Here is a 19258-nt window from a genome sequence, read left to right as displayed (position 1 = left end):
AGACATTCTCCACGTGTCTCCGTGGGTTTCCTCCAGGTGCTCCAGTTTCCCCTCTCAGCCTAAAGATGTGCAGGTGAAGTGATTTAGCCACGGGGAAATGCAGTGTTCTACTGATAGGGCAGGTCCTTTATTCATTCATGGGATGAGGGCATTGCTGGCGAAGGCGGCATTTATTGCCCATCCCTAATAGCCCAGAGAGCAGTTACGAGTCAACCACACATTGCTGTGGGTCTGGAGTCACATGTAGATCAGACCAGGTAAGGATGGCCGTTTTCTTCCCTAGTGAACCAGATGGGTTTTTCCTGACAGTCGCTTCATGGTCATCATTATATCCTTAATTCCAGATATTTATCGAATTCTAATTCCACCATCTGCTGGAGTGGGATTCAAACCTGGGTCCCCAGGAAATTATCTAGGTCTCTGAATTAACTGTCTAGTGATAATATCACGAGGGCATCGCCTCCCCTACTGGTAGGTCAGGATGGGATGCTGTTCAGTGGGCCATTGTGGACTTGATGGGGCCAAATGGCCTGCTTCTAAGGAACTTTTGACTCCTACTTGCATAAGATTAGCTAAATTAACAATGGCATGACCAAGGCTTCTTTACCTGCTAACTATGTGAGAATGTGGACTTCAGATTGACATACTCCCATCCACTTAAGTGGATGGGACAGGAGAGAGAAATCTGCTGCATTCTTACAGAGATCTCAGGTTTCATTTGTAATTTCTAAGATTGGCGCAGAAACATGAATTGTCGAGGGGAACCCCCCTCCCGGCAGAGTGGGGAAGTCCAGGACTAGAGGGCATAGTTTTTAACTGAGAGGGGAAAGATTTAAAAGGGATCTGAGGAGCAACTTTTTTATGCAGAGGGAGGTGTGTGGATGAAATATGCTGCCAGAGGAATTGGTGGAAGTGGGTACAATTACAGCATTTAAAAGGCATCTGGATGGGTATATGAATAAGAAACGCTTAGAGAGAGACATGGGCCAAATGCTGGCAGATGGGACTAGCTCGGATTGGGAAGTCTGATCGGGGCGGATGATTTGGACTGAAGGGTCTGTTTCAGTGCTGTATGACACTGTGACTCTATGACCCAATCATCTGTTCCATTTTTTAGCAAGTAATCGCACATTTTTAAGGTAAAGGGAGAGAGACTTAGAAAAGACATGAGACAAATTTTTTACACAGCAGATGGTTTACGTGTGGAATGAACTGCCAGAGGAAGTGGTAGATGTGCGTACAGTTACAATGTTTACAAGACATTTGGACAGGTACATGAATAGGGAAAGATTAGAGGTATATGGGCCAGGAGCAGGCGAGTGGGACCAGTTTACTTGGGATTATGTTCAGCATGGACTATTTGGACCGAAGGGTCTGTTTCAGTGTTGTATGATTATGTCTCTATGAATCAATGTTTTGAGACTTTCTTTATAACAGAAACCCTGATCAGTTTATTGATTCCTCAGCATGTGTGTTAAATACTGACCAGGTTTCGGCTGTTTTTGAGGTTGTAGCGCTGACAGACCTGGAAGAACTGCCCTATTCAGAGAGATTGGGCAAAGTGGACTTATATTAAGGTGCACTCATTGAAATTTTTCAAGTACTTAAAGGGATAGATAAGAGAAATGTAGATAAAATCAAAGAATCCCTATAGTGTGGAAATAGACCATTTCAATCTGTCAATTCCACACTGACCCTCTGAGGACTATCCCACCCAGACCCACCCCCTCCTACCCTATTCCTATCATCCTGCATTTCCCATGGCTAATCCATCTATTCTGCACATCCCTGGACACTGGCCATTTATTATGGACAATCCACCCAACCTGTCCGTCATAGGACTGTGGGAGGAAGCTGGAGCACCTGGAGGAATCCCAGATAGACACAGGGAGAATGTGCAAACCGCACGTAGTTGTGCAAGGGTGAACTCTAATCCGGGTCCCTGGTGCTGTGAGGCAGTAGTTCTAACCAAGGAGTCACATCGCCATACCTGGTTGAGTTTGGAATGAAGGGGCATAATTTAAAAATAAGGGGGCTACTGCTTGGATCCAAAATGAGGTGAATTTGTTTTACTCAGTTTTGAACCTTTGGAATTCTCTGCCAATGAGGGTTGTGGAGACTCAGTCTTTGAGCAGTTTTAAGGTAGAGATTGGTAATTAGAAGTCTATCAATGGTGTAGAGAGGTTTATGGGAAGTGTTCAGTCAGCCATGATTGGATTGAGTGGTGGGACAGGCTTGATGGGCTGAATGGTTTGGTTTGGTTTGTTCCTGTTGCTATGGTGTGGCCCTAGCCTGTGCGATGGTATAAAATTGTTGCTCATTAGCTGTTCTGTACATGTGTGAATTACACTTACTTCCTTCACCCCTCCATCTTCGCCTCCCTCCCCCCAACCCCCCACCACCAGTTGTCCTACACTGCAGTGGCACCCTGTTGATGCCCTTTTTCTCTTCTTTTACTGTTTAATTTTTTCTGTTCCTTTTAATCTACATGATAATCTCATTGACCATTTTACTCTCAAAGTGCCCGGAATTTCTGAATCTTTCTACACAATAGCTGGGTATACTTTTTTTCAAAAGGCTGTCCTTCTATCTGCTCAGTTCAACATGGTTCCATAGTAAGCTTTTCTTTCTTTTGTTTTTGCAGATCTTTTGAGTGGCCCTTTGACCCAATGACCAAAAGAGTTGGCTAGAGTTTTAAGTTTTGAATGAGCATTAATTGGCAATTTGCCAGCCTCAGTAGGCCGTGGGTAGATGATAGTGGTGGGCTAAGTGTTGTATTTGTATGGACCTCAACCCACCTCCAAAGTTAGCGAAGGGAGAGGCTGTAAAATTACAGACTGACATTTTAGCATTGACTTTATGCTGAGGTGATTTGGCTGGCTGTTCTGTCTCATCATTAGATATTGCCTGTATTATTGCACACATGGGCTGGGAGTGAGCCTAAGGATTGAGTTCATGCCTCCAAACCGGGGTGGGGTGGGGGGGGGCACAGCAGAGGGCAGGAGGTGCATGACTGTTGGTGACTTCTGGAGTTGAAGTGTTCAGTAAAATCCCATAGTGAAGAGCAGAAGTGACAACTTTGATAAGGATTACTTCTGGACAAGATCCCTCTTTATTTTAAAAAATAAAGTGTTTTGTTTGTGACTGGCGGGTGGGGTTTTTTAAACAAGGGCAACTTGACAACAAGGTGTAGAATCCTGAAAGTCTCAGGGCTCAGCCTCAGCTTTTCCCCTTCAGTGAACTGGACCACACTGGGATTTCACGGTCTTCACAAGTTTCACAATCTAACATTTGAAGATTTAGTAAAAGTCCGGGGTGAATTGTTGCGTGACTTGTCTTCTTTAAAATACAACTGATCCACTGATCTCTGGTTCAGATGTTTTTTTTAAATGAAATAAACTTGAAGCACTGTACTTCTTTATCCCAGTGTAATCCTTTCCAGGGGATTTCTGAGTCACTGGAGGGGATTTGCTGCTAGTATTATCTCCAATCTCTGCTCAATGCCTCACCTATAATGCTGTCCTTGAGGGATTGTGATGTTTCACACTTTTTAACAATGTTATCTTTTTTTATAAAATATACTTGTGTGTCTTTCTCTCTTTTTTGATAAATGCTTCACCCCAGGCCAACTCCAGATGCATGCGTACTGTGAAAATCCAGATATTGTATTATGCGGCAATAAATGTGACTTAGAGGATCAGAGAGCAGTAAAAGAAGAAGCTGCCAAGGAGTTGGCAGAGAAATATGGGTAAGTGTTCTCCTCCCAAGCAGTGAAATATTTGACATTTAACTAATGGCAAGATCCTGTGTTTATGATTGAATTTTATTAAGAGTCAAATGTGGCCACAAAATCCCATAAGATTATCTCAAGCAGTGTGTTCCAAAAGGCCACTGTAGTCACATTTGCAGGTTAAACAGTCAAGCATAGCATTGTAGTGCATATGATTTGGTCCAATAGTTGTGCATCCATTTCTTTCTCATTGCGTCAGTCAGAAAGAATTAGTTTGAAAGAATTAGTCGGAATACCTGCTTTTAAAGAAATTATTTCTGTAAGTGGAAGAAAAATGAAAGCAAACATGCAGGTACAGCAGGCAGTGAAGAAAGCTAATAGCATGCTGGCCTGCGTAACAAGAGGGATTGAGTATAGGAGCAAAGAGGCCCTTCTGCAGCTGTACAGGGCCCTGGTGAGACCACACCTGGAGTATTGTGTGCAGTTTTGGTCTCCAAATTTGAGGAAGGACATTCTTGCTATTGAGGGAGTGCAGCGTAGGTTCACAAGGTCAACTCCTGGAATGGCGGCACTATCATATGTTGAAAGATTGGAGCGACTGGGCTTGAATACACTTGAGTTTAGAAGGATGAGAGGGGAACTGATTGAGACGTATAAGATTATTAAGGGATTGGACACTCGAGGCAGGACGCATGTTTCCGCTGATGGGTGAGTCCAAAACCAGAGGACACAGTTTAAAAATAAGGGGTAGGCCATTTAGAACAGAGTTGAGGAAAAACTTCTTCACCCAGAGAGTGGTGGATATATGGAATGCTGTGCCCCAGAAGGCAGTGGAGGCCAACTCTCTGGATACTTTCAAGAAAGAAATGGATAGAGCTGTTACAGATAGTGGAATCAAGGGTTATGGGGACAAGGCAGGAACAGGATACTGATTGTGGATGATCAGCCATGATCATAATGAATGGTGGTGCTGGCTTGAAGGACCGAATGGCCTACTCCAGCACCTATTGTCTATTGTCTAAGAAGAGAATTTGTTGCAAAAAGATTAAGGTTTTTGGATGTTCAGAAGTCAACAAGCTAATTACATTGTGAGTCTATTGTGGAACCTATCCTGGGCTTTTATTTCAGTTCTTGATCTCACATGTTGGTCTATTGTTTTTCTGTCCACAAGTTCATGAAAGCTACCAACCATTATTCAAATTGGTTTTATTTAAGAGGATGTTTTTGAGAGGCTGGTATCCCATCGCCAAGTCACCCGTTATTTACACGTGGAGAGTCCTTGACACTGATCCAGCTGACAGCTAGCTCTGAGTGAGCAGAACCTCCTGCCACTCCTGTTCTTATATCAGTCAGGGCTCCCTGATTGGACCAGATTAACAGCCTCAATCGGGGAACTCATATTCTATGAGGTCTAGCTGGCTGACCTCCTCAGTCACGACACATTTGAAATGTTGTTCCTTGTTATGATGTTGAACAATTGGTATTTGATTTATATCATTTAATACCAGGGTCCTTTTGTGAAGAAAATGATTTTAAAAGAGAAAAACACTGATCTGAAATGGCTCCCATGATCATGTGATCACAGATTCAGACAAGCTTAGTGAAACCAGTGAAAGATTTGTCTCCACTAAAATTACTGTTTCAAAGGCATTGAAACAAATTAAGTTAACATTGCAAAGATTATATATTCTGTTTAATTCACAATTGTATGATAAAATGCACAATTGGAACATGAAAGAATCACTTGGAAGCGTTCAACTTGAAAGGACAATGGGGCTAGATTTAGGAATACACAAATTAACTATATTTCAATGTTGCTGTCACTTGTACATTCTATCTCTCGTGTTGGTGCTTGTGTGCTCTCTCATGCTTGTGTGCTCTTGATGGTGAATGGCAGTGCAGAAGATCGAGAAATTGAGCCAGGAGGGAGAGAGATTGTGTCCTTGTAGGAAAAGGCAGCGTGGCTAAAGAAGGATCGTAATTTGGAACTTTTAACTTTATTTCTTATTTGCTTCTTTACACTGAAATAAACTGTAATGTTGAACTTCTTATATCTTTATATTTCTGTTTTTTAACCTAAGATTTTGTACCCAAATGTCTGTACCTAAGATGGTGCATTGAAAGGTGACATTGTAAACTTCTAACTGTACTCCTGTACTTGAGTATACATGGCCAGTAAAGCCTATTTCTTCTTATTTTTCTACTTGCTAGTAGGGACCAATTTTTTGTTTGCAATTGGCTTCTTCATTTTGGTCTGGCTCACTGTTTTAATTGAAGTGTGATAGCTGTGTGCCACAAAGAAAAAAAAATAAATTGGAATAACTGGTAGAGTGTTAGTAGAGGAGAGTTGATTGTCCCCTTTCCTTACTGTTCATAACACCGCTGCTACTCCTGACTGATTCGTGATCATCAAAAAGCAGGGTGCAAACAATTCACTTGTATTACACCTCATCAGCCTTAGCTGCAATTTTTCAGTGATAATGTCAGCTATCGGTTATTTTTCTAGTGCCCGATTCCAATCGAGTAGATAAGTATATTGTACAGTTGTATCATTTGTGAAGTTTTTTGTAGTAGCAGAATAGGAATAATTGCACATTAATGAATAATACATAGCTTGCTAGTTTTTTAAGGAAAGAACAGTTAACCTGTGCTGCTGGCAATTCAGTGCCTGTGATAATGGGAACTGCAGATGCTGGAGAATCCAAGATAATGAAATGTGAGGCTGGATGAACACAGCAGGCCCAGCAGCTGATCCTTAGGCTTTTCTGTTGTGATTTTTTTTTCAGTGTTTCTTGCCATTGTGGGAGGGAAGTAAAGCACAGTGTAATTCGTATTTGAAAGGAGGTGAACTATATGTTGAGCTTGTGTTGAATGAATGATTTCTTAAATAGAATATCTGAAATGTTACTGCAGTGAGAATCTCGTAGTGTTTGATTTTAGTAAACCAGTCTTGACAATCCTGCTGTGTCTCTCTGAGGAAAGAGATAACAAGGTGTAGAACTGGATGAACACAGCAGGCCAAAGGAGCAGGAAAGCCAACGTTTTGGGCCTAGACCCTTCTTCAGAAAAATCCTCTCTCGGAGGAATTGCCTTTTTACTGGCCTTTTGGGAATGGTAGAATGGAATTGAATGCCATGTACATTTGGTGTAAGTATCTCTTTCTCAGCATTGCTTGCAATGGATGGAATTGGTTTCTATCCCTCATTTGATGGAGGTCTTCAGCCATCGCTATACTACTGCAAACAATGCCTTTTCTGTGTTCTGTAAAGTTCACTATGAATTTAAAGTAGGAATGTTTTCATATGTAGATGCTGTGTTCTGTTCTCTCTAATTAACATTGTTCCTCTTTCCAAATTGACCCTGTGCTGTCATGGGGGAAAGGGGAATGGTTGTATTGACTGAAGGATAACATGTTGGTTCTCTGCCATATTTACCAATTCTCTGATAAATAATACAGTTTGTAAAAGGAATGTGCACAAGGAGGGAGATGGTGAGGGGATGTAGGCATTTTGAGTCACTAGGATAGTATGCTGTTGAGCAATCTGTTTGAGAGCTGGTGTTATACCAGCTCATGCTTGGGAGATATTGAGGAGATAGAACATAGAACATAGAACAGTACAGCACAGAACAGGCCCTTCAGCCCACAATGTTGTGCCGACCATTGATCCTCATGTATGCACCCTCAAATTTCTGTGACCATATACATGTCCAGCAGTCTCTTAAATGACCCCAATGACCTTGCTTCCACAACTGCTGCTGGCAACGCATTCCATGCTCTCACAACTCTCTGCGTAAAGAACCTGCCTCTGACATCCCCTCTATACTTTCCACCAACCAGCTTAAAACTATGACCCCTCGTGCTAGCCATTTCTGCCCTGGGAAATAGTCTCTGGCTATCAACTCTATCTATGCCTCTCATTATCTTGTATACCTCAATTAGGTCCCCTCTCCTCCTCCTTTTCTCCAGTGAAAAGAGACCGAGCTCAGTCAACCTCTCTTCATAAGATAAGCCCTCCAGTCCAGGCAGCATCCTGGTAAACCTCCTCTGAACCCTCTCCAAAGCATCCACATCTTTCCTATAATAGGGCGACCAGAACTGGACGCAGTATTCCAAGTGCGGTCTAACCAAAGTTTTATAGAGCTGCAACAAGATCTCACGACTCTTAAACTCAATCCCCCTGTTAATGAAAGCCAAAACACCATATGCTTTCTTAACAACCCTGTCCACTTGGGTGGCCATTTTAAGGGATCTATGTATCTGCACACCAAGATCCCTCTGTTCCTCCACGCTGCCAAGAATCCTATCCTTAATCCTGTACTCAGCTTTCAAATTCGACCTTCCAAAATGCATCACCTCGCATTTATCCAGGTTGAACTCCATCTGCCACCTCTCAGCCCATCTCTGCATCCTGTCAATGTCCCGCTGCAGCCTACAACAGCCCTCTACACTGTCAACGACACCTCCGACCTTTGTGTCGTCTGCAAACTTGCTGACCCATACTGAGCACTTTCTTGCAAGGATGGGTCCAAAGTTGCTCAACTTTCATACTGATTTCCCCAGCAATTGGTGTTGGATGCAGGGTGGAGAATTAATGTATAAAATCTCTCTCCTGGACAGGGAGGGGAAAAGAGCTTGCATCTTGTCAGGGCTGGAACATTATATAAAAACCCTTTTTAACATGGATTGTTGCAGGAAAGCTTGGAGTGTATGATTCCGTGTATCTGAACAATGCACGGATGAGTGGTAATACGAATTGCAGATGCTGGAGAATCCGAGATAACAAGGTGTAGAGCTGGATGAATACAGCAGGCCAAGCAGCATCAGAGGAGCAGGAAGGCTGATGTTTTAGGTCTAGACCCTTCTAGGCCCGAAACGTCAGCCTTCCTGCTCCTATGATGTTGCTCAGCTTGCTGTGTTCATCCAGCTCTAGACCTTGTTATCTCAATGCATGGATAAGTGACCACTGATGTAAATGTTGGTTAGTTGACAGGAGTGAGTCTCATTAGTTGATAACAATTTGTAAATGATTTTGACATTCTTGCCTCGAGTCTTTGTTCGAAAATGCCAGCAATGTGCCCATTGGTGCACAATAAAAGGTTCATTGGTATTTGGTGCTTTTGAAGAGATCCATGCCCTCAAACATAGGAAATTCAAACTCTTCAAAAATATTCTCATGACAGTATGAACGAGGAAAAAGAGCAATGGCGCCAAATGTCAAGGGATGATGATTAGATTCTCTCTCACTGGAGATGTTCATTGTCTGGCACTCTGTGTGCACGTATTCCTTGCCACTTATCAACCTAAACTTGAATGTCATCGAGGTCTGACTATATGCAGTGTACATTGAGTAGAATACAGTTCACATTTCTAAGGCGTCAAAATGTGTGCATATCTACAAGTTGCATGACAGAAATTCTCCATGTCTCCTTGGACAGCACCTTCCAAACGTACAACCACCACCATCTAGGAGGTCAAGGGCAGGATGGGAAACCCAACTCCTGCAAGCCACCGCACCCTCCCCAACCCCAGCCAAAACCATCCTGACGTGGAAATATATTGCCGTTCCTTCAGTCTCATTGAGTCAGAAGCCTGGAATTCCTTCCATAATGGCATTGTTGGTTAATGTACAGCATGTGGACTGCAGCAGTTCAAGAAGGCAGCTTGTCCACCACCTGCTCAAGGGCAACCAGGGATGGGTAATAAATTCTGGGCCCAGCCCGCGATGCCAATGTGCCATGAAGGAACTAAAGTAAAGTAGTTTCTTTTAAATGAGAAATCATTGAATACAATTTATTCCCAACTATGGGGGGAATGTTCTTCAGCTCCTGAGAGATTTTCCTGAATGTGAACATTTAATTAATTGTCTTCTTGTTAACACTGTTTTTTGTTTTTAAAAAAGTGCTTTAATCTGACATTCACAATTTGCTTCTTATTATGTGTACTTCCAAATTTATTAAAATTTAAATTGGTACAAGGGCTTTCTAAACCTGAATGAAAAACCTGTGCCTCAATAAGACTTCCATTTTATTGGATTGACAAAGTCAAAAAGAGAATTTCTTTTTTTAGTGAACCTGTCACCGTTAATTACTTATTTTTTTGGAGATTTGAAGTGATTCAACATGAGAGTTTACTGCAAAGTGAATTTGCTGTATTATGATTAAACTGATTACACATGTAGATATTGGTATCTCATCTAAATGGATTATATGTGATTTTAGATAATGGGAACTGCAGATGCTGGAGAATCCGAGATAACAAGGTGTGGAGCTGGATGAACACAGCAGGCCAATCAGCATCAGAGGAGCGCAAAAGCTGACGTTTCAGGCCTAGACCACCTCCAGTCTAGGTCCGAAACGTCAGCCGTCCTACTCCTCTGCTGCTTGGCCTGCTGTGTTCATCCAGCTCTACACCTTGTTATCTCGGATTCTCCAGCATCTGCAGTTCCTACTATCTCTGAAACAGTTGCAAATGAGACCACTTTTGTGATTTTTGTACTGTGCTCTTAAAAGCTTGTGACAAATGACTGCATTACCTAGAGAGGAGACCAACAACTTTTGTTGTGGAAGTAATTCTCCGATTACGTTGGCCTCTGAACTTAATGTACAGCAGGTGGACAGACCTTCCAGCCAAATATCGAAGAATTTTCCTTATTAAATTTCATTTCCTGCTTGTCCCCATGTTTGATCGTGAGTTACCCAGGCATGCCATCAATGTGGGGAATATGGAAGACATTCTTGCATACTGGACAGTTTTTAAGTGCAAGGATTCCAGTACAGTAAAAGTATGTTATTATTCGGGTTGTAAAATAAGAGGCCAAAGTTTCAAACTATTTATTATCAACAGTAATATGAGTTAACAAGGTGTAGAGTTGGATGAACACAGCAGGCCAAACAGCATCAGGGGAGCAGGAAAACTGACGTTTTGGGCCTAGACCCTTCTTCAGAAATGGGGGAGGGGAAGTGGGTTTTGAAATAAATAGGGAGAGAGGGGGAGGTGGATAGAAGATGGATAGAGGAGATAAACAAGTAAGAGGCGGGGATGGAGCCAGTAAAGGTGAGTGTAGGTGGGGAGTTAAGTCAGTCCAGGGAGGACGGATAGGGCAAGGGGGCGGGATGAGGTTAGTAGGTAGGAGATGAAGTTTGGAGGAGGGGATAGTCGGGAGGAAGGACACGTTACGGAGGCAGGGATGAGCTGGGCTGGTTTTGAGATGTGGTAGGGGGAGGGGAGATTTTGAAGCCTGTGAAGTCCACATTGATACCATTGGACTGCAGCGTTCCCAAGCGGAATATGAATTGTTGTTCCCGCAACCGTCCTGCAACAAAGCAGTCCCCAAGCCTCTGCTTGGTTTCCCTGATGTAGAGGAGGCCACAACGGGAACAGTGGATGCAGTATACCACATTGGCAGATGTGCAGGTGAACATCTGCTTGATGTGGAAAGTCTTGGGGCCTGGGATGGGGGTGAAGGGAGGAGGCGTAGGGGCAGGTACAGCACTTCCTGTGGTTGCAGGGAAAGGTGCCGGGTGTGGTGGGTCTGTGGGGGGCAGTGTAGAGCGGACAAGGGAGTTACGGAGAGAGTGGTCCCTCTTGAAAGCAGATAAGGGTGGGGAGAGAAAAATGTCTTTGGTGGTGGGGTCGGATTGCAGATAGTGAAAGTGTTGGAGGATGATGCGTTGGATCCGGACGTTGGTGGGGTGGTACGTGAGGAAGAGGGGGATTCTGTTTTGGTTTTTATTGCGGGGAAGGGGTATGAGGGATGAGTTGCAGGAAATGTAGGAGACACGGTTGAAGGTGTTCTTGACAACTGAATGGGGGATGTTGTGATTTTTTTGAGAAACGAGGACATCTGAAGTGCGGGAGTGGAATGCCTCATCCTGGGAGCAGATGCGGTGGAGGCGAGGGAATTGGGAATAGGAGATAGCATTTTTGCAGGAAAGTAGGTGGGAGGTGCTGTATTCTCTAGGTAGCTGTGGGAGTCGGTGGGCTTGAAACCGATATCGGTTTTAAGGACCGCAACTTCTCCCCACCAACCTCTCTCAGTGGTCGAGAATGCCTTTGATTGTGTCTCCCGCATTTCCTGCAACTCATCCCTCAGCACACCCCCACCTCTCGCAATAACAACCAAAACAGAAGCCCCCTCGTTCTCTCGTACTACCCCACCAACCTCTGGATCCAGTGCATCATCCTCCGACACTTCTGCCATCTGCAATCCAACCCCACCACCAAAGTCATTTTTCCCTCCCCACCCTTATTTGCTTTCCGAGGTGACCACTTCACTTCTCTCCGGAAGCGTGACACCTCATCTCTCACTTCCATCCCAGGCCCCAAGAAGACTTTCCACATCAAGCAGATGTTCACCTGCACATCTGCCCACGTGGTATACTGCATCCGCTGTTTCCGTTGTGGCCGCCTCTACACGGGGAAACCAAGCGGAGGCTTGGGGACCACTTTGCAGAACACCTCCTCGGTTTGCACGCAACAACTGCACCTCCCAGTCGCGAACCATTTCAACTCCTCATCCCATTCCTTAGACGACATGTCCATCCTGGGCCTCCTGCAGTGCCACAATGATGCCACCCGAAGGTTGCAGGAACAGCAACTCATATTCCGCTTGGGAACCCTGCAGCCCAATGGTATCAATGTGGACTTCACAAGCTTTAAAATCTCCCCTCCCTCTACTGCGTCTCAAAATCAGCCCAGCTCGTCCCTGCCTCCCTAACCTGTCCTTCCTTCCCACCTATTTCCCTCCTACCTACTAACTTCATCCTGACACCTCGACCTGTCCGTCCTCCCTGGACTGACCTATCTGCTCCCTAACTCTCCACCTACACTCACCTTTACTGGCTCCATCCCTGCCTCTTTGACCTGTCTGTCTCCTCTCCACCTACCTTCTCCTCTTTCCATCTTCTATCTGCCTCCCCCCTTTCCCTATTTATTTCAGAACTCCCTTCCTCTCCCCAATTTCTGAAGAAGGGTTTAGGCCCAAAACAGCAGCTTTCCTGCTCCTCTGTTCACCAGCTAAACACCTTGTTATCTCAGATTCTCCAGCATCTGCAGTTCCTACTGTCTCATCAACAGTAACATTTTGGCTAATCCAATTACATTTTTAACTTCAATAGTTGCATGTGGAAAACTGATTTTATGAACTTGTTCTCGACAGAGCAAGGTGCTGTAGCTTTAGATAGACCTGAAGCTTGTCATTGTGAAATGTGCATGCACATGTACATAAACATATATTTGCTGTATATGTTCAGATGCAAAAAGTAGTTTGTGTGTGTGTGTATATATATATATATATATATATATATATATGTCTGTGTTTGTGTGCATGTAAGCTGTTCTAACTTTGAACAGGAGCCCTTCCTCAGTTAAAGTAACGGCCTCACCCCGCCCATCCTCCTTAAATGCATGGGGAACGTTGACCTGGGCTTTTATTTGGTTTTCAGTGATTAAGAGCAACTGAAGGGCAGTGAGATTCCATCGATTAATTTTGTGTTGCTGCGCCAGTTGATGTGGAATCAATGAGAGATTTCTTTCTACTGATCCCACAATGTAAATCTGGATGAAGAAATACATTTGCTTCAAGCAGAAAAGGTCCGCATGAATAATTAATCCTGTTCTCTGGACTGGCTCCAGGATTCCAATCTCCATTTCTCTAATCATGTCTGTTGGACCAGAGCTGGACAATGTCCTAACTGGAGCATTTCTTCAATTTAACAACCTCCCATTATGGTTTAGTGTATGCAGTTCTGTCTCATTTGCTTCCTCACTGGCTTCACTATACTACGGGGAATTCCAAATAACTAAACCCCAATGCAAAGGTGGGTGCTGATTTTTTTTTTAATGGGCGTGAGCAATTGACCTACAAATGAATGTTGCTATTATCGAAAAAGTGGAAGGAAAATGAGCCAGTGAGTTTGAAACCTCAACGTTCCATGAAGAGGGTACATGTGGAATACTTTCTGAAGTTCACTTTCTTTCATTGCTGAGGCAAAAGGAGCATCCACAGAAATGGTGAATTGCACTGAATCATTTTACAGGAGCTATAAATGGCCTAAGTTTCAAACAAGAATTGAAGGAGGAAATGGAAATTAATGGGAATGAATTGAACCATCAGGGAAGATCTAAATTAAATCTCATCCAAGTGACATTTCTTATGACAGTATTCAGGAGAGAGAAATTCTGTTAAATTCCAGCAGCTGGCATAGCTGTTAAGAGACCTAAACAAAAACTGAACTGAAGTACACCGTACTATTCAGGCATCTTGCATATGATTTGTATAAAACAATGATCCAGTATCTATAGTGAGATGGGATCTTGTACATCTCTTGTTTCTGAAAGTCCAGCTCTCAAAGAAGTCTTCATTTTTTGCATTACCCTTTTTTTTAAATAAAACCTAAAATACCTGGTTACTTCCCTCTGGGGTAAGGAATGGGGCACTTAAAACTATTGTGATTCTGGGGAATAGAACAGATTTGTCACTGATTCAGTTCAAAAGTTCCAGCCTGTCTGAAAATCTGTCATATTGAAATGTGAATTTCCTTCAAATGGAAATACACGATGATACTCATGCATATCTCTGTAGTTGAACATTTCCATTTGTTTTTAAGATTCATTGTCTTTTTGTTGCTCGTTTGAGATTCTATCATCAATATGGTATATTAATCAAATAATAATCGTGTGCATGAGTGCCTGGTTGCTGAGAAGGCTCTACAGCTCATTGCTGAATGCTCTGTGAGCATTTAGAGTACTAACCATGTCAAGATCTGATCAACCCAAGAAAGTGCACAGTTTCAAGGAGATTTAGAGTCATTCACGCTGTGGAAAATTCAGTCAGTTGTCACCATAATTATTAAAATGGCTAAACTGAAGTATTCCTTAATGCAGTTACTTTTCTGCAGAAACAAAAGGTCAATTCCACGAGCTGATGAAGTATTTTATGAACCGACATTTGCACCTTTTAATGCAGCCCGTGAATGAACTCCTTTCTGACTGCAAACCACTTTTCCTCGGAACAGGTGTAGTCCGAATGGTCCATGAGTCTATGTTGCTGTTCAGGGTGATGCTGGCTGGTCATCTGCACTTTGCACTTGCTCCCCACATCCATTTATTCCCCAAGAGATCAAAAAAATCTCTTTCCTTGCCTTGGGGAGAATCTCTGTAATGGAGCTGCCTGTCTCTAAGGCAACAAATTGGAAAAATTCTGAGTGAAGATTATTCCAATTTTAATTTCAGAATTTACTTCAGTTGCATGCAGAGTGTCCATTTTACACCTTCAAAGAGTGAAGTAATCACTCCTCACCTCCATCTGAATTAATCCATTCCTTATCCTGAGTCTATGTTCCTGCATTGCAGAGCTCACAGGCTGGGGGGAAGTAACTGTTGTCTGTCCTCCCGCAATCATAGAATCCCTGTGGAAGCAGGCCATTCAGCCCATACTGACCCTCTGGAAAGCACCCCACCCAGACCCAACCCCCTACCCTATTCCCTTGCATTTCCCTTGGCAAATCCACCTAGCCTGCACATTTCTGGACAGTATGGGCAATTTAGCATGACCTGTCCGCCAAACCTGCATGTCTTTGATTGTGGAAGGAAACTGGGGCATCTGGAGAAAACCATGGACTTGGAAAATGTCCACACAGTCACCCAAGATTGGAATTGAACCTCTGTCTCTAGCACTGTGAGGCAGTAGTGCTAACCACTGAGCCACTGTACCACCACTAGGTCATCTCTTGTTTTTCAAAACCTCCGGAGAGTATAGACCCAACTTATTCAACTTCACCTTGTAGGACAATATTCTCCTTCCAGGATTCACTCTATACTTCATGAGATTATGGAATGCTCACAATGTGTGATTTCAGCAAAGCCCAATACCACTGTAGCAGGATTTTCTTATTTTTGTACACTAGTCTTCTTGCAACATGCTGTTTGCCTTTCTACTTGTTTGCTGTCATCAACTTTGCTTCTTGCACAATGGCACCCAAATCTTCCTGAACACTTAGCCTGCTGTATGCTCTTCAGAGGGTTGGTGTGGACTCGATGGGCCAAATGGCCTGCTTCTACATTGTAGGGATTCTATAACTCTATGATATCATGCACCTTAGGTGCCCAATCTCATTTGATGTGCTCATTGAAAGGCAGAGTTTACTTTGAAGTGTATCCTCAGACTAAAATGAAGATTTACTTTATAAGCAAGAGCCTGGAATGTTAGCAGCCAATATATAACCACATCATTGCTTCACTTGCACAGTGCTTGATGTCAACACAACTATTAGTTAGAAACTTGGGTTATCATTGATGAATTTGTGAATGTTCCTCAAGGAATAATCATTGTGAGGTAGGATGTGTTGTACTCCAGGGTTACACTCTCTCGTGGTGCTGTCCTTTCATTCGGACACAGCTTGATAGTCCAACGAATTCTGCACCATGTTTGGGCATTGGACGCATCAAGCGTTTAAACAGATGAGAGAGAAATGGCAGAATCCTGACATGACCAGCTGAATGTCTCCATTTCCTCATCTACAGTTTTGTATGTGTTAGGTGCCAGCATGGACTGGGTTGGAAGACCATTGTTCTGAACTTTTCTTACCCTCTCTGTTTCTATAATATATTCCTGAAATCTGCAATGCTAGATTTTCACTTGTCTATTTTTCTAAGAACTACAACTGAAGAAGCTGTACCTAGGGGCTTTGGTACCTGCCGTAGGTGATGATTTGTACAGTTTCCACGGCACTCGTTTGAGTACATATGACAATAAAGCTAATTCTAATTCTAAATTATAACTCATCAAAGGATAGACTAATCATGTAACTGTGTAAATTATGTACACGCATTAACATTAAATAAGGAAACTGTTGAAAAAGTAGAAATCTCTAGACTGTTTGGAAGTTGCTGTTGTTTCTAGGTATTTTTACGAACAAGTGCAGAGATGTTATTCACACGCCTCTGGAGCCAGTCGGATTTGAATCCAATTCTTCTGACACAGAGATAGGGGCTTGCCACAAGATCCCACAATTCCTACTTCTCATCATTCGTGTCCTTATTTCTTTAATGGCTGTTGATTATCCTGAGCCGTTAATAAGTGTTTAATGTTATTGGAGATAATGGTAGCTCATGGAGAAGCTTGTGTTCAGATGCAGTTGAGCAACATTAAAGCTTAAAAGGATTTTGTTTGCTGGTAAAGCTAATACATTGATGGGGTTGGTTTAATTAGTATGTCTAAAGGTTTTAGTACTGCCATATTTGCTTGTGATTGCTGGCTTGCACTAATTATGTATAGTTTGTCTCTCTCCATTTATGCCTTGCTGACAACCTACTTTCTTCACAGACTGCCCTACTTTGAGACAAGTGCAGCAACGGCGTCCAATGTGAATAAAGCGGTGGAAACTCTGCTGGAGCTCATCATGAAACGCATGGAACGGTGTGTGGACAAATCTTGGATACCTGAAGGGGTTGTAAGATCCAATGGCCACAGCTCCACTGAGCATCTAAATGCAGCAGACCCAGACAAAAGCAAATGTGCTTGCTAGATTGACCTATGGTCAAAACTTTTATTAATAATAAAGCTAAACACTTTTTTTTTCCCCCTTAAAACCCAATGCATGCCATCCCCTCCCAAAACTAATATTTTGGTATAATGAGAACAAATGAAGAAATTGCTTATTTGTGGACTTGTCTAAAAGAAAAATATAAGAGGTCTTTCTGATGCCTTGTGTGAATTAGTGTACTCTTCTGTGTGTACAGAAAGTCAGGGCGGGCTGAGTACCAGCAGCAGTTTTATTCTGGGTTACTGCAAGATCTCGCATTTACAAGTGACAGATAAGCCATTGCAGCTCAGTAAAATTACTGAGTATGACATGGGCCCAGCAGTGGCAAAAAATCAGCAGTCAAAAAGAAATCCAAACACCCAATGCTGAATGTCATCCCCTCCTCATACAGCTCACGTTTTACATGGGTCTTCAGGGTACATCATATGTTTGTAACCTCTCGCTCTTCTTTTTCTCCATTTTCTATTTCAAATATTGGGGCTTCTTCTGAAAATATAACCTTCTCACTTGGTGTGGGATTCATTTATTTATGGTTTTAGTGCTAATCTCTGGTTCTTATGATTCTAGTAAACCATATGTAGACGGACAAGTTGTGTATTAGGTTTCTTTTTTACCCTGAAGAACTGTTTTTAACTTCATTACAGGTATGTGCCTAAACTACTACTGGTGCATTGTCAAATTTTTACACTGGAGTGATGCCAAATTGTTTAAAACCTGCCAAATACTTGATTTAACAGATTAGATTCCAGGTGGAGTTTATTCAATAAACTCCTCCTATTTGATGAAAACATTGTTTGCCTTTAAGGAAAAAGAATAGACTTTTTATTTGCTAAGGTATTTTGACTTGATTTGGTACATGTTGGGTTACTGAAATAAAGGTCAGCGAGCACTTTAGTAAATGGGGAACAGAGGTCTAATTCAGTGTGACAAATCAATGTGTACTGCAGTTCAGAATTTCAGAAATACTAAATTGTTTCCATTGCATTAGAAGATTCTGGAATGTAGATGTAATTAAATTTGATACAAATTATTGTATTTTTCTCAATGTATCTGTTTACAATGTTTTAAGGAAAAGTCTTGTTCTGAAAATATGGTCAGAATATCCTTTCTAATAAAATAAAATCCTCTCACGGTTCTGTATTTTGGTTTGTACGTACTTGAATTGGTAGTATTTGTGTAATGAAGCTGAATCTGTGATGGAATTTAATGGAGAGAGGAATGGGACTGAGTCCTTCTGTTTCCTGTGCTCTGCACCATTCATTTTCTTGTTGTGAGTGAACATTCACAAACATAACCATGATTCTCTCCAGCCATTTATTGCCCTGGTTCAGGTAAAGAACACAGGACAGTACAGCACAGGAACAGGTCCTTTTGACCTACCATGTCTGTGCCAACCACAATGCCATTCGAAACTGATCCCCTCTACCTGCATGTGGTCTGTCTCCCTCTATTCCCTGCATGTCCATTTGTCTGTCTGAATGCCTCTTAAATGCTACAATTGCATCTGCTCCTACCACCTCCCCCTGGATCTGATACATGACATGTTAATTGATCTGTTGAAGCATTAACTGAATGACAATAATTTGAAGATTTGATCCCTAATGACTATACCCTGAAATGAATCACATAGAAAACAGTGTTTGCCCAAATAATCAGATTAATAAAGGGCAAGAATAACTGAGGTTAAATTGTTCTGAATTCTGTTGCTGGGGAGAAAAAGCAAAACTGCAAATTGGTGTGCTGTCAGTGTCTTAAGCCCAACCATTGTCAGTTGCTTCATCCATGGATGAGTGTGGCTCCAACAACACTCAAAGCTTGACACCAAAGCAAGTCACCTGCCTGTCATTGTACCCACGAGTGTTCAGTTTCTCCAGCATTGATACCCAGTAGCAGTATTGTGTACCATCTTCAAAATGTACTGCAGAAACTCACCAAAGCTCCTTACTATGATCCAGAAGAACAACAGCAATGGATACATTGGAA

The 19258-nt window shown here is 42.5% G+C and overlaps 1 protein-coding gene across 9 annotated transcripts in view; it reads left to right on the top strand.

Annotated features, from left to right (window-relative positions):
* rab27a (RAB27A, member RAS oncogene family) overlaps positions 1-18415 on the top strand; it is a 114883-nt gene extending 96468 nt beyond the window's left edge. For all 9 annotated transcript variants that reach the window (XM_048563055.2, XM_048563051.2, XM_048563052.2 and 6 more), the window contains 2 exons: positions 3625-3748; positions 17056-18415. In XM_048563055.2, the coding sequence (XP_048419012.1) occupies positions 3625-3748; positions 17056-17257 (326 nt within the window). In that variant the 3' untranslated portion in view covers positions 17258-18415. The remainder of the gene's footprint in view (positions 1-3624; positions 3749-17055) is intronic.
* Positions 18416-19258: the final 843 nt, after the last annotated feature.

Source organism: Stegostoma tigrinum, chromosome 33 (assembly GCF_030684315.1).
Source record: "Stegostoma tigrinum isolate sSteTig4 chromosome 33, sSteTig4.hap1, whole genome shotgun sequence".
NCBI lineage: Eukaryota > Metazoa > Chordata > Chondrichthyes > Orectolobiformes > Stegostomatidae > Stegostoma > Stegostoma tigrinum.
This window is presented reverse-complemented; position numbering and strand designations above follow the sequence as displayed.